Source organism: Carassius auratus, chromosome 26 (genome assembly GCF_003368295.1).
Source record: "Carassius auratus strain Wakin chromosome 26, ASM336829v1, whole genome shotgun sequence".
NCBI lineage: Eukaryota > Metazoa > Chordata > Actinopteri > Cypriniformes > Cyprinidae > Carassius > Carassius auratus.
In genome coordinates, this window is record NC_039268.1 from 2,087,348 (window position 1) to 2,104,152 (window position 16,805).

General features: G+C 38.5%; 1 protein-coding gene across 2 annotated transcripts in view; it reads right to left on the reverse strand.

The window, feature by feature from the left end:
- LOC113044058 (lymphoid enhancer-binding factor 1-like) overlaps positions 1-16,221 on the reverse strand; it is a 41,126-nt gene extending 24,905 nt beyond the window's left edge. The window contains exons 1-3 of one of the 2 annotated variants that reach the window (XM_026203649.1): positions 15,455-16,221; positions 13,885-13,951; positions 12,938-13,065 (exon numbers count right to left, since the gene is read on the reverse strand). In XM_026203649.1, coding sequence (XP_026059434.1) covers positions 12,938-13,065; positions 13,885-13,951; positions 15,455-15,655 — 396 coding nt within the window. In that variant the 5' untranslated portion in view covers positions 15,656-16,221. The remainder of the gene's footprint in view (positions 1-12,937; positions 13,066-13,884; positions 13,952-15,454) is intronic. The other variant, XM_026203650.1, reaches the window with a different exon arrangement.
- Between the last annotated feature and the right edge of the window lie 584 nt (positions 16,222-16,805).

Genomic DNA, 16,805 nt, shown 5'->3' on the forward strand with positions numbered 1-16,805 from the left:
ATATATATGTGTGTGTGTGTGTGTGTGTGTGTGTGTGTGTGTATGCACATACACATACATACACACACTAATGCATAAACACATCTTTTGATGTTCTACAGAAATAATTGGAAACACCACCATGCAAAGAATATTACCAAAAATAAATTATAATAATAAAGCCATTTCAGCTCCTCAATTGTTGTGCTAGTTCATAATACCTTAGCACAGTGATCCTCAAATCTTGCTCTGGAGATCCACTTTCCTACAGAGTTTAACTCCAACCCTTATCAAACAGACCTACCTGTGATTTTCTAATGATCCTGAAGTGTGTTTGATTAGGGTCAGATCTAAACTCTGCAGGGAAAGTGGATCTCGTGAGCCAGATTTGACCACTGCCTTAGCACATTCATAGCAACAAAAAATAAACCTCTGAATTCATAGCAGTTTTGGATGAGCGAGAGGCACTCAAATATCTTTTTTCCCCTCAAAATATAAAAAAGGAAAAAAAAAAACATACAAAAAGAGTAGCAGTTGGAGAAAAGATTTGGCATTTGAAGAGGTGGGATTTGCCTGGCATGTGCAGACGGTGTTTTGCCGGCACAATCAGACAGGTATACGGCACCTAAATGGCTGCCACTCTAGATTTGGGAGGAACTTGTGGCAAGGGGAGAATGAGACCTGCGGGGTGAAACAACCTGCTCCCTCTCTCTCCCTCGCTGCAGGGCAGGAGGCTCAGGTTAATGTTTAGAGAAGCGGTGATACACGTGTGTTTGTGAGCGCACCTGCAGCATCAGAGGCGCTGGGCTGTGGTGAATGGAGCTACTTCAGATGCCTGGTAGTGACCTAGTTTCACACTCACAGCAACAAAGCCTGAGCTTTACGGCCCAGAGTTAGGGATTGAGATGAGAAGAAAAGAGGACGCGGAGCAGGGGGAGGGTGGGAAAGAGATCGACTGAAAGCAAATTAACATAGCGGAAGATGTGGCTTTCCGCTCTGCACACGTCATAAACTTCTTCTGTATGTTTGGAAACAACTACTTTTATTAATTACCTTTGGTGCCATTATCTCTGCAGAAATTACACATTCAATCTATAAGGTGGAATATGATATGGTTTCTAATGGTGGTTTTTAACATATACGTGTTTTTACTACAGTGATCTGAATCATTGCATACTGGCCTAAGTCTCTATGAAGTTCTGGTCACTAAATATAAACTCATAATAAAGGAGAGATCTCGGAGATAAAAGATAGGCCTATCCATTTAATCAAGGTTTAAGAAAAAAAATAACAGCACACATGTCCTCAAAAAAAGATTTGAAGATTCACTGTTTCCAGAAATCACTTTCTTTACATGAAACATTGCCAAACAAGGCACAAAAAAAGGTCTCTGTGGTCATTATTTGAGCAGTTTGCAGAGATACTTTAAAGTAAACATTTTTCTCAAAGGCTGCAAGAAATCAAAACCTGTTCTGACAGATTCGAGACTGAATACGTCTCAATAAAGCAGAGGGATCAATTGTAACAACCCTACATCTTCACTCTTTTATCACGTAAAGCCTTTGTCGCACTGTTTTGCTTGTAGGTAGGACAATACCGTATTACGCACAAAACTCTCATATAAATGTGGCCTCCACACATTGTTAGGGAATTAGCTAGTTAACCTCAACACAACTGCTTTTCAATTTAGCATCAGCCAGTCAAAACCCTCAGTCTGAGATCACACACACACACACACACACACACACTCACACAATAATCCCCGGAGAACAAATGACTTTTCCCAACCCATGTATGACTGAGGAGCACTTCAACCAGCTCTTGAAAGTCGCCTCATACGCAGGACGGGCACCTCCCCAGTTCGATACTTTTGAAGAAATACTTTTGTGACTATTGTCCCAACTAAAGCAAACAAAACATGGCCTTTGTGCAAACAAGGCGAGACGCAGTGGAGGAGTATGCAAACGTCCACAAGGTCTTTGTTTTCCTGACTCTGTAATTTAAAACTCGGGGATAATGGGATAGGAGAGGGAACGGGTCCAAGTTCTGGTCCAACCAAAAGAAAACTGGCTTTTGTTTGATAAAGATTCAGAAAATTAGCCTAACCCAATGATAGGGTGCATTGTTCATTACATGACAGATGGAAAAGCTGAAGTGTAAATAAAGGCGTCATATTCTGGATTTCCAAGAAGTTTTGAATTAATGTTCATTCTCAGAAGGAGTTGGTAACTCACATCACATCATGGGTGTGTGGATACAGATCAAGCTTTCAGTAACTCGAATGCGGTTAGGTTAATCCTCAAAATAGCTCTAATAATTGAAAACTAAATCCATAATGCATAAGCAGCCTGAGCACCATTTTCCATGGATGTATGCCATTTTAGATACCTAAATATTGATCAAAGACCAGGTATAAATCTCAGTGCAAACCTATCTAGAGTTTTCTGATGGAACTTGAATCATACCATTAATGTACGAGACCGATGCTTCCTGGATGGAGCTTTCCAAAAACTACAAAGTCCTGACACTCCACAATGTGCTACAGAAATCACAGCCAATCAGACTATATTTAGATTTGTGCTGGTTTACATCTTAAATTAAATTAAATTTTTTTTTTTACTAAAAATAAAATCTAGTAAATAAATGCATTAAAGGGATATTTCACCCAAGAAATTACAATTCTGTCATTAATTACTCACCCTCAAGTCATTCCAAACCAATAAGACCTTCGGGACACAATTAAGATATTTCTGATGAAATCCGAGAGCTCTCTAATCCTGCATAGACAGCAATGCAATGCAAAGCAATGCAAGTTCAAGGCCAAGAAACGAAGTAAGGACATCATTAAAATGATGTCCTTACTTCCTTATGACATCAGTGGTTCAACCTTAAATTTTATGTACTTAGTACTTTTTATGCACAAAGTAAACTAAAATAACAACTTTAACAGTTTCTTCTCTTCTGTGTAAGACTTCGTCACACATATATGTCGTGATTAGAAATATTAAGTCGTTATTTTTGTTATTCGTTATATATTAGCGCACCAAATTTATTCTTATAGCTTCATGAAATCAAGGTTGAACCACTGATTAAATGCAAGATCATTTGAAATGTAGCTTCAAACCTTACCTGGCAAGATATTTCAACCCATATTCAGATCTCAACAATGCATTGATTGCTTCTACCTAGCTTTATAATTCTACACACAGCCAGTCCATTACATGCATTACCAGTCAGAAGTCCAAACACTGTACATTTTGAAATAATACAGCCTTCAAAACTATTAAATAGCACTTCTAAAATGTTCTTTAATTTTTTTAAATAAAAATATCAATATTTTTTTTAATATCAATATTTAATTAGTATTCCAGTCGCTCTTTGGTCCTATAACTGGTCACCAATTCTTTTCAAGATTCACAGTTTTTAAATCACCTTTTGCCTTCACTGGATCATTTTAAATGGTGTGAGAAGTAGTTTTATAACTAACAGTACAAATTCCATGAACGGTGGCAAAAATGTATTTCAAAGTTGTTAACAGAGCAAAGATTACTGGGGTACGTGTAAGAAAATACTTTTTCAGTTTTTCTGTTAGACTACTTAATGTTTATTTTATAATTATAAAAATGTAATAGGAATTTATAAATATATTTATTTTTAACGTTTTTTCAGTGTAGTCTTTCAATTAATAAGATGCCATAAAACCCAAATGCATTGGAATTACAAAAGTTTCTAATTCTAAAATACTGTTCATATTAAGTTCAGCATTTCACTCTCCACAGCTTGACAACTTCCCAAAAGTATTTCACATGAACCACACTTGCATGTACAAAAATAATTGTAAGCTTTTAAGCAAAAGTCTTTAGATCAAAAGATGAGAAACAAACTCAGTCAAGTGTGTCCAGTCTAGTTTTACTGTTAGCATTGCCAGGCCCAGCATCAGCACAACGTACAGTCTCATAATAAGCCGTAAATTGAATTGTATTATTACCTATGCACATCCTTTGGGAGGCACAGTTGCAGGCACGTGCAGAGAGGGGGACGTTGGGTGCTTGAGCACCTGCCCCTTTGCCCCTTGGTGCCCAAAGTGCCCTTTTGTCAAAGCAAAATTTTTTTTTTTTTTTTTTTTTTTTTTTGTTATAACGTACCCTTTTGTGAATGCCTGCCCATGCCCAATCTAAATTTTAGTAAAATTTCTGAATAATAATTTAGCCGTCAATAAGATGACCCACATGATGACCTTTCACCTGACGACGACTGGGAAGATTCGTCACGCCGCGCGCGCATTTTTTAATTGCTAGAGGATATTTTCAACACCGCGGAAGCTGGTAAGTGGTGTTTCATTCTCAGCGAAGTGATTTTTATTTTTATTTACTTATTATTATTTTACAAGAACGACGTGATGTGAGAACATGCAGATATGTTGCAGTGTGTAGCTGTAGTGTAGAAGTAACGTTAGCTTGCTGTTTGAGGGAGAATCGTTTCACAGGCATCGAGGGCAGAGGCGTCATGCCCATTCAAAGAGTTCTGGGCAAAGTGGATTTTAAATGCAGCTTCCAAATTCAACGCTAAATTCAAATCTGTGTTCGCTGGCTGGCGCTGAGCCAGAGACAGACGCGTTCGTGTAACGCTTCATGATAACCAATCAGAAACGATTCTGTTGCGCTTATAAATGCAATGGCCAATCAGAGACGTGCAGAAGAGTCGTCACTGAAACGCGGTGTTTTGTTCACTTGCTAGCTGACTGAATTATTTAGCGAATTCTCTCATCAGAAACAACAAAAGTGCAGATGTGCATAATGCAATGTAAAGTGCTTCAGTGATTTTAATGGGAGTTTTTGAGAGTGCCTGAACTCTGGGTAGACTGAATGAAAATGTTCTTTGATAATGTAAATTTTCTTTACTCTCTGTAAAATTAAAGTGTTAAAATAAGTAACTTACAATATTGTTATTAAAATTTACATTAAATGCAAATTCAGTCATATTGAAAATATTATATGGCACTTAAGTAAAAAGTCGGGGTATTATGTGTAACGTTAGCTAATAGATTACACTACTTTTCCATATATTGATCAAATAACAATCTATAAAGGTGCAAAACGCGTTTACTTTCACGTTTGAGAATCGAGATATTTCCTGATATATTAAGCATGTTTAGAATTGTTTTGAATTAAAGGAAAAATAAATAAAACATAATCCTATATCAGTTATACAGTGCTTTCTTAGCATGACTTATACCCCCCAATGTGCCCCCTCAAAAACCATGAATGCATGATGCCCCTGATCGAGGGGTCTGGTCTTTTTAAGTTATTTGACTAAACTTTTATTATATTACAGTATTTATTTATTTTTTAACACGCAGAATGCCTCAAAAATAATTATCATAACACTGGTAAGGCTTATTCAGATTTTCTCATTGTCTGAATTATCATTATGAAAATAAAAACAATTCAGAAAGGAATTAAAATATAATTATATTCTAAATGTGACACAAATATATATTTTTTCTACAAAAGTGTTTACGACAGCAAGACCACTTTAGCCAGTAAACTCAATAATATCTCTCTGGAAATAAATTTACAAATATCAATGTCAATATAAAATGAATAATATACCTGACCTGCCATCAAAGTGCAGTGTCAAGGAGATGAATAACACATGTAGCCTGTCATTTGTTAACATTGCAAAGGTGTTCAATTTTAGACAACAAGAACTACTACAGTAATAATAATATTAATCACTATATTCCAGTGTATCAGTTGTTTCATGTTTTGTATCAACATTTAAGGTGGACTTATTGATTAGGTGCAAGAGTAGTACTGATGGTTAAAATAATAGATTAATGCTGAAATAGTAAATTGAGCCTTGTTCCTAGATGGACAGAGAGTGGAAAGTAATAGATCAGATGAGGAGATGGAGATAGAGGAATAAAAGAGGAAAATGTAAGTGACAGAAAGAGAGCAGGGAACAGCAAGCCAGAAGACAGAGGCTGGTGAGAAAGAGGAAAATGTAGAGGCACAAGTGTTTTCTATAGTTTTTACTATAACAGCTGTTCTTAATTATTCTGTGGAACAGAGAAGAAAAAGGCATCAGGTTGGGACAATTTAAGACATTTCAGTTTCTAATCCCAGAGTTATTATTAGGTGGAAATAATTATTATTATTTTTTTTTTTACTTTTAAACTTAAAATTGTCTCTTCTAATCTGTTTCTTTTTCAAAAGTGCATCACAGCATTTGCTGCCGTATCAATACATAATCATCCATATCGACACGTGAATCGACAAGGAATGCATCACAATATATTGCTGTATTGATATTTTGAACCGCGCTATTTAAACCTTGTTCCATGTGCCCCTTTTATACTTTGAGCACCTGCCCCTCCAAAGGTCTCTGCACGGCCCTGCACAGTTGCTTTAATAACTAGCGGTTGAGAGAAGTTGGTATGAGGCACAAAGGCAAAGACGAACAAATGCACTCTTGCAAAGTATTTTTATAGGTTTCATCATCCAGCATCAAACAACTGAGGAAAGCAAACAAAGTGCTACTCGTCTCAGGTCTTACATCCACACCCAGAACGAGTTTGAGAAAGAGAGAGCATATCATACAACAAAATAGACGGTGAATAAAAGCAGATGTCCTAAAAACACAAAAAAAGAGTGTATTTGGACACACAGTCTCATATCAGAGGCTCTATACGTTTGTGAAGGGCCCTTCAGTGATAAATGAACACTCCACATGGGTACAAACCAATTAGCGATAGAGAAAAAAACATCACAATGCAGGTCTGTGGAGATCAGTAACAGTAATGCAGAAAGCCAGACTCAGAGATGAAAGATCAGATCAAAGGGACAGAGCAGTCAATTTGTCTGATGAACCTTATTAACAATAGGCTGACATGAGGGGCACTGGTAATGGTTTATATGTAGTTTGTGTTAACTTAGCATGAACATAAGCATAGACGCATAGGGAAAACAAAAAGAATGGACTATTATATATATATATATATATATATATATATATATATATATATATATATATATATATATTCTTAAGACTGCATTCAAAATACAGTAAAAACAGCAGTATTGTGTATTTTTTACAATTTGAAATAACTCTTTTCTATGTGAAAATGTAAAAATGTAATTTATACCAGTGATGCAAAACTGAATCATTCCTCCAGTCTTCAGTGTCACAGATCCTTCAGAAATCATTCGGATATGCTGATTTGCTGCTCAAGAACATATTATCAATGCTGAAATTGGTTGAAATTGCCTCTTAATAATAATATTATATATTAAGTATTCTCAAATGTAATGTTTATAATATATAAAAAGGAATTTGTAAAATTACTTCTTTTTGCATAAAACTAAAAAAAAAATATTTTATTGATGATTTCATTTAAATTGATATAAATACAGATGTATAAATCTTAATTTCAGAAATTAATAAAAAAATATTTTTTTTATTTTTTATCGATCTATGTAAATTGATATAAACATACATGCATAATTTATTTCAGCAATCAACAAAAACACATTTTTAAAGTATACTATATTGATGTTTATACATTTGTCATTATTAAATTATATCATGTAGTCTATATATTGCAATCAAACTGGCTACGGGATGCCCTTTCTATTGGCCACTGTAAAGCTCCACCCATTGGATCATGTGTTTATGTTGCCATCAACATCTAAGTGAGTGTATTTTTCACAAATTGAACTCCTCCAGGGGCGGGATAGTTGCCCCGTTACAGTCTAATGTGGGAAAGCCTGGAGGTTGGGGGTGGGTGCACTGCTGGGGTTGCGGAGGCACAACCGGCCACACGCTCCACTACAATAGCAGGGCCTCGTTAGCTCTGTAACAATCCCACTGCACACACCACCAAAACATCGCTGACATAAATATGGGGACATCTGCAAGGGTAATCACTGCATTGTGCTCCCATTTTCTGCTCTGCTGGACGGCAACAGGCAGCCTGCTTTTCAACGCCTCCTCCCCTCCGCCGGCCCTCCCTTCCCTCCCCAGCCTGGGCTCCGTTTCTGGGGTCAGAGTCCCTCAGGTAACAAAACCCTCTGAGACTTGTGCTGAATAACATGTAATTACTCCCACAATCTGATTGATTTTGGCCAGAATAGGGCAAAAAGACACCTTTGACTTCCTGCTGCCCTCCTTCAGTGTATCCTTGTCACTTTTTTCTACATTTACCATTCGCCTTCCCCTCCCCATCCTCATTCGTTTCTATGCACAACAACCCCCTCTAATTCCCCACACCATCCCTCGCTCACCCTCCCCTTCTCTCTCTCTCTCTCTCTCCAGCGCTCACGAAACGAAGCCAAGACTCTTCATCTAGTAGGAGGCAGAAGGCTTTGAAGAGATCAAAGCCAAGGCCGCGAGCAGTTGTGCGCCCTGGGAATACGCCGCAGCTCTCTGCTCCACAGCCCCCTTTTTCCAGCGTCATGTCGGATTGCAGCTGGATTGCATTTCGCCAGTTTTCTTAATGCTCTCGGTTTTGACTTTGACATCACTGATCCCCCCCCAACGCACACACACACACACACACACACCTTTAACACAAACGAGTGAGAAGGGAAGACAGAAAAAAAGACAAAAACAAGGGAGCGAAGGAGAGAAATCAAAGAGAGTGGAGTTATAATGAAAAAGCTGGAAAAGAAAGGAGGAAAGGGAGCAGAAGAGATTGACAGGGTGATTTTTATTTTCACAACTCCATAATTGGCCAGTTCAAAGGCGCATGAAAAAAGGAAGCATTTGTTTTCAATTCTGCGGCAGATATGAAAGGAGCGACAAACTTTTATGAGTTTCCCAAAAATTAAAGACAGGCTCTTTTCGCATTCAAAGAACAGGGTGTTTTTTATGACCAAGACCACACAAAAAGAGCTGATAGCAAAGCCCTCCCCTCTCGTCTGCTGCAAACAAGAGTTGACTGACTGACTATATGAGAAATAGAAAGAGTCGGAGAAATCGGAGGCGGAGGGATGGTTTGATGTGCAACACAAAGAGAGGGAGTGAGTGCATGTGAGAAAGGGGCTGCATCTATACATCCATTAAACAGCTTCACTAATAAAGCCTGGTGGCAAGCCATCTTTTGTACTGTAACTCAGAGAAACCCTTTACCAAACTCCTACACAAGGGAGCATGAATATTTCAGTGGTGTCTGATCCACGAAGCATGTGAAGCTCCTTTACACCCCCCCCCCCCCACACCACCCCAAACACACACACACAAACAGCCTGGCAAAAAAAAAAATAATGAGCTTCAGACAAATATAAAGTAAAGTGAACCTAGTGGCACAGAGCCTCTATTGATCAGTAAAAAGCAGTCTGAATGCAGTTCAGAGATACATGCATGCAAACAATGCGGTTTCAATCACTGTCACTGAAAGATTTCTCTTGAGATGACGACTCATGTTTCTACATGCCACAGCAGTGCAAAAACTACTAATACTACGCAATCTTCAACAATAATACAACTAGCGTGATTTGATAGAAGAGGGTTATATTGACACACATCGAATGTCGCTTCTCAAACAAACATTTGTAAAATTGGAAAAACAAGGGGATTTTTGGTCATCCGAGACCAAACGAGCTTCAAATGAAACTGCGAATGAGCAAAATACATTACATGAAAAGGAGTAAAAAACATCAATAAATTAGTGCAAAAGAAAAACAATCAAGACTGAGACTGCTGTCAAAATAAAACGGGGCTTAAAAAGGCTGCTGGAGGCTGATGGAGGTCACAGCTGGGCCTGGAGACATAACATACAGGAAAAGTGATGACAACTGTGGTGCAAAGACAAAACACAACGGTGCACTTCACTTGCATGTGCCCTTAGGATCATCAACAGGTGCTACCACTGGTTTGCATAAAAGAAATAGAAATAACCCTCATTGTTCTAGCCTGTCCAAAAATAACAACAATAATTTGTAGCATATATAAGGTACCCATGTTTGTTTAATAAACCGGACATTGCATATAACAAATATTGTTGGTAAATCACATCTGAAAAATGAATAAAAACAGGAGATTTGGGCAAATGGGACTAGCTAGCAGAGCTAAGATAAATAAACAATTACACTACTTGAATACACGCTAAAGCAATTTGTTTTTGGACTGTCCTACTAAAAGACGTTTCAATTAACACATTTTAGTGAGTCGTTTGACAGTAACATTTCAGTGGGGTAAAATGCCTCATGGAAGCAAATCTTTCAAAAAAATCATCTAATAACACCGCCAGCATTTTTGCTTTGTACATCCAACACATGGATTCAATATGGCTGTGGTAACCAGCCGATGTAAACACAGTATCAATGGCCCTCTGTTCATAAACACTGGGTCTGTACCAGTGCACTTCAAAGGGCCTATGGGCTGCCGAAATCTGCAAGGTCTAGGACACGCTGGTGTTCAGACCTGCTCAGCAGATGATATGGCTACTTGTTTGCCCCTTATCATCCATGTGTGGGGGCGGTGCATCGAAAGACGATATGATACGTGTTTAGAGAGCGTCACAGAGGTATATGGGTGAGTTTAGAAATGCAGATTTTGATGTAGATAATAGTGAAAACAATTAAAACGCGTGTTTATTAACAATAACAATGTGCTACATAAATATTGCTATGAAAACCACACACACAATGGCTGCTGGGAATGGAAGTTTCTTTGAATGGTGCAAAAAGGGACAGACCGAGAGTTGAAGATCCAGCTGTGTGAAATCTCTTTAGGTAAAGCCAGGGTTTGGGGGGGTTTGTGATTCCACGGCATGTCCACGCTGAGAGATCCGTCATATCCCACATCAAAGCAGGCCGAGTGTGAGTGTGTATCTTGGGTCGGCTCTTCCCAAGCACTACTGCCAGAAGCCAATCAGAATGGGGGGGGGGGGGGTTGGGGGGGGGGGAACAGCACAAGGACTGAAGCTGCTCCACCAGCAGCTCCAGCAAACGTATTACAGTAGAGGTCCATCCATATGGAAAGCAAACTAACCATCAAAACAGCCTTTATGATAAAATGTCTATTTAAATGATAAATTAACCCACTTTTCCATAATTATTATTATTATTTTAACTAATCTTCTCTGAGAACTGATAATATGCATATCAGAATATACATATCTTGTCACAAACAAACATTTGAAATGAATTTTTTTTTAAATGTTTCCCGATAATAAAATTATTAAAGCCAAAAGATCAGCACATTCTGAAAAATCTTAAATTAATTTAGGGGTCACAGATCAAACATGTTATATCTCAAACACTTTTCCTGAGTTGTGCTTGAACTTTAAATAATCCAATTTAAGAAGAAGAAATGAAAGAGAGGGGATGGGGAACAGATTATACAATTCAATGAAATCCAGGACCCCATCACCCCATTCTTCTCTCCAACTGATGAAAAGGGGCCGAGATAAGCGGAACTACATGAAACGTCCCGGTGCGAGGGAAATCGTTTCAAAAGGAGGAAATGCCTAGGTTGTCTTAATTCCCAATTCGCCTTTTTCATACAAATGTTAAAATATTACAACTTCAAAGCTACAGGCACCATAGACAATGCAGCCCCAGTGTTTACCTGGAAACATTATCTGCTGACCCCAAGTTAGTCATCTCAATGGAGCCCTGGATGCCATTTCCAGATGTCGTCCATCAGATTAGAGCAACATGTAAAGCTTTCATGGATCACTAAGCACCATGATGCAAATATCCACTACCGCTGGGGGTGCTGGAGAACACTGTACCCATACGGCTGGCGCTTCACCAGGTAGCATCACCCCCCCCCCCAAAAAAAATCTGCTGACCACCACAAAATTGCCTGCTTCATGACTGGGTGGGAGTTAAGGCACTGGAATGTCACGGCCAATGGAAATCAATCCAAATTTCAGGGGAACGAAGGGGGAGGATGGGGGTTGGTGGGGGGGTATGCCTTTGATCTCGCTGAAAACTGATCCCAGACCTTGGAGATACTGTGTCCGATTATTTGAGCCACGGCAAAGAAGAGAGAGAGAGAGAGAGAGAGACAACAGGCGGAGGTGGTTGAGGAAATGGATCTGGCATGATTGGGATTTTATTGCACAGCGAGTGAAAAAAAGCAAAATTTGGGTAAGTTGCAAATTATTCTGCAACACCTCTGCAAAAAGCTTTGTATCAGTATTAAAAAAAAATCTGCGAAGGCTTTAAATCACAAAGGATTCCCACAAATGTACATTGCTGACCCAATTGCCAACAAACTGCTAAACCACATCTTGTTGTGTAACAATGCATATGCGTAAGTAAAACTGCTTAAAAAGAACTAAACAATAAAAACCTTAAAGTCAGAACCATTTATCCCAAAAGCTTAGAGCAACAACGGGTCAACTGCGGCATCATCTTCTATTTGGCATCCGTCGCCACAGCGGCGAAAACTGAATTATAATCGCACAGCCGCAGACTGATAAAGAAGCTGAATTCAGAGCTGTGCAAACAATGGATGAGATGAGCTCAGCGGAGAAAGCCCTGTCTCTCATCGGGCTCACAGACTGCATGCAGCGGCCGTCTCTTCCAGGCACCAGTCAACTGCCAAACAGGGAGTCTTAACCACACAAAAACTACCAAACAGGATTAGGGTGGACAGCTGCTAGCGTATCCACCATCTTTTTTTATTTTACCCCCCGACCCCTCCTTCCATCAGCGGCCGTTTTATAAAATAATCAGGATGGCAAACGTCTGTAACTTCTATACATTTATGCATAAGTGTGCAAGTCAGTACAATTTTTAAATCTGCCACACTAAAAACACTAAAAACTATAGACAGTATGAGCAGATATGGCTCACAGCATTAGACACAGACACGCTGCCAATCAGAAACTAACATCATAACCCTGAGCTGCACCCTTCGACAAGGGAAGATAAAATAAAGTGAAAAATGTCAGTGTTGGACAGTGAGGGCTCAGGGGCGAACAGCAATGGATAACACTCACCGTTCTGGGAATGGGAGGCGAGAGAGAGCCGTTGTTCATGTAGGGTTCATTGTTCATATTGGTCATCATGATGTATCCGGGGTAGCTGGGGTACGGGTGGCCTTTGCTGTACAAGTCTTGATGCTTGCCTGTTAGAGAATAAAATAAAGCAGCTTGAATGAATAAGATTTCCCATATATTCTCAATTAATTAAAAGCAATGCAGTTTTAATGTGAAATGTGTTTACAAATATTTGACGGGGTCCAGTCACTAAACTGAAAGTGTACATGACTCTTGAAACATTCAGTGGCAATAAAATAAATCATTTTTAAATAGGCAAGAAATGCAAGCTAAACAGGAAACCAAGCAGTTCCTAACGGTCTCTAAATCGGGGGAGCCGTTTTGAGGCCAGTGAAGTGTTTAGCTGAAAATTTGCATCCTTATTCACAGCAAGCAGAGAACAAAGGGGAAAAGACTATCAAGTCACTTCACTGTGACCCCAGCGCCCTGCCCAGCGTAAAAAAGACCCGGGTGCAAACAGAGATCAAATGAACTCCGGGCCATCACAGCAACATGCTGCTCTTGACAATAGTGTTTCAGACGCTGTGTTTGGAGGCCAGCGTGTCAGAGGAAGATGGGGCACTTCCCTGGCACGTGTCATTACGTGTCGACACCAAACAGACAGTGGGCTGAGAAATTCCCTTCACAAAGCCTTCAGAATCAAATAACTAAAATAACTAATCTAAATGATTACAGGCATATTTAGAAAAAAAACTAAACCTGTTATGCATCAGAACTGTAATACATTTAAAAAAAGAGAATATGCATAAACAAATGGTTTTCTTTGCAAGTGTATGTTTAAATATAAGTGAATGAAAATGTTATGATTTTGTCAAACAAAAAAATTAATTACATCAAATCAAGGATTTAATTAGATTACACATTTTTTCCCGAGCCATATGACTTACCATCGTCCGGATGATCCCTGTGCTTCTCATGATAAGAGTCTGGTGTTATTTGGGACTGTCTAGCTGCCTGTTCAAAAATGTAGGAGAGAGATATTAACAACTTAATTTCTATCGTGCAACGTTATCGCTTTCATCTTTTCCAGCACTCCTGCTTTCAGAAGAAAATTTTGTTCAATCCTAAAACCAAAGCTGACAAAATAAGGTATGTTTTATCATATTTTTAGCATAAGGCATCCATGAGGAAAAGATAACTTGCATTTTTTTATATACTTTAACACAGTCATTTTCCTTCTGCTGTGAAGACAGACCACAAACGCGGTATCTCGAGGAAGGAAAAAGAAAGGCTTCGCTACTATTCTCGTTCACTCCGCATTATGAATCAGAAGTGCTGGGAAATAAACTCCATTTGGAGTTCAGCTCCCTCTGGGTGCCTTCCAGCAGAGTGAGGGATCTGCACTGCTTTCCCAATTAACATTGAGCCCATCAGTTTGTTCTTTCTCATGTCAAGCTGTAACCCTGCATGCTGTTGATGCCAGGAGGAAATATATTTAATTAATAAAGCAAAGCATCTTATTAATCTTTAGTTCAATTTACTTGATGCACATGACCAAGTAGAAATGTTGAAAAAGCACAATCAGAGAAACACACACACACACACAAAATAAACTCAAACAAATGTACACCAGCACAGATATCTGACAACTGCTCCACAAATTTCTGATGGATATAGACTTCCATTTTGTTTTATTTAAATAATTGTTTACATTTCTTTAGTGTGAAATTGAAAATATGTAATGTAGCCTATATAAGAAAATGTGAATTGCATTGTTGCCACCATAAACAGGGTGTGCTGATTTTTAATACATATCAAAAAATATATAATTAAATAATTAATATCAATAAAATAAATAATATCAGTAATTTTAAATCATGTTGCAGTTTTGTGGTTAATTGTAAAAGAAATCACAATAACCCAATCAGAGGCATAATACACTGTTTCAAAAATATTATATATTTAACAAATTATCTGGCAGACTTTAATAAACAATTATTAAAAATCTCAAAAATACAGTAACAACAATAACAAAATGTAACGTTCTTAGTAGTTATTTTAGCAGCATTGCACTATTTTATTTTAACATGACTTTAACAAATATAATCACAAATTTCAAATAAAAATCCATTGTTTTGTTTGTGATTATCAGTAAAAATCAACACTGCTTTCTTTGACAATTCTATGACTTAAGAAATATTAATAACTGGTTGAATAAATTAAAATCATATATAAGCTATGATTTATATGATTAAAAGCAAATACCGATCGTCGTAGCCCTTTTAGTCATTTTTTCTCGCTTAAATAATGACTGTGGGTTAAAATTAGTTTGTTGACTTTAACACGTGTAGCTCTGCCATTTAAACTATATATACACACACACACACAGAGAGACTTGAGGTTAAAATATCAACACGACTCTTCATTCGGAAAACAAATCCCAGCTTCCCAAAAACTTCCACGTGAAGTTTGACGGAGATTGCACAGGACCTTCACGTGCGTTTGAGGCGTACTCACGTCGTGACTGTTAGGACTGATTTCTGACTCGTTGACCAGAGATGACTTGATCTCCGCTAAGTCTCCCTCCTCCTCGGAGTGGCTGATCTCCGCGAAGATCTGCTCCTTCTGCGGGTCTCCCTCATCTTTGAACGGGATCATTTCATCGGTGGCGCAGAGCTCCGGATCCCCGCCGCCTCCTCCACCTGACAACTGCGGCATTTCTCGGGTGATTGAAAGTCCTCCTCACCCTAAAAACGCCCGGAAAGCGAAGGTGTTATACAGAAAACCCCCGTATAACTTCAGCTGGGGCACTCCAAACACGCGTGCTGCGGAAACACTCGAGAATCCAGAGGGGAAACGCAATGTAGCGACGCTGGGTGTTTTAAAAGTTAAAGTACGATTCCTGTGAAGTGTAAGTTGTACGCAGGACAGTTCTGACTGTTCAAAAAAAAAAAAAAAAAAAAAAGAAGTAAAAAAAAAAAAGTGCTGGGGTTCAGATGCTGTGTGTCATTCCCGTTTGGTTTCTTGGGTAAAAAGGTGTCCCTCTTCAGAAATGCGCTCAGCAGAGACTGAGAGTAATGTTGGGCTGGAGAGAGTGTAGTGCTGCACTCCTCCCCCTGATCTCTGACTGACTACAGAGATGAAAGAGAAGCCGCCGCTTTGATTGACACCTCACTCACACGCGCGCGCGCACATGCATTGACTGACACTCCTGAGGAAAGTAAAGGGAGATTTTATACATTGCTTCCAGCAAATGGACAGAGAGCGCAGAATGAGGAGGTAGGAGACACCAGAGCTGTTCTCTGATTCATTTAGAGGCTGTTGGAAACGAAAACAGTGTAGTAATACCGTCAGTTGAACCAATTAGAAATGAGCTTCAGGAGTGAAATCCCTATCATGCATTATCTGTTTAAAATATATGATTTACAGGAAGTGATTTGGGAACATATTAATACATTTTGAATAACAGAAATGGCTTCATCTGAATCAGCAGGATCTTTAGTTAAATTTTTACATATAATGTTCAGGCAAGCTGAATTTAAAATATCATGACTGACCAGATTCGGGAGGATTGAAACTGTTCCCAATGTACTTTCAATGGAACCATAAATATTGCACAATATTGTTTTATAATTTTAGATATTTTTATGATTTATATTTTTTTGTTTGCAAGTTTGCCTCTTTGAATTGGATAGATTAAAATGAAAGGTGGAAATTGGGATGGTGGGTGGCATATAATATATTATTTTAAGAATTATTTTTACTGCATAGCATACCACTTAAAAATCAAAATGTACCATGCTCTTTTCATCTATTAGTGTTACCAGTACTAAACAGTAAACAGTAGAAAAAATGCCAGCAAATATAA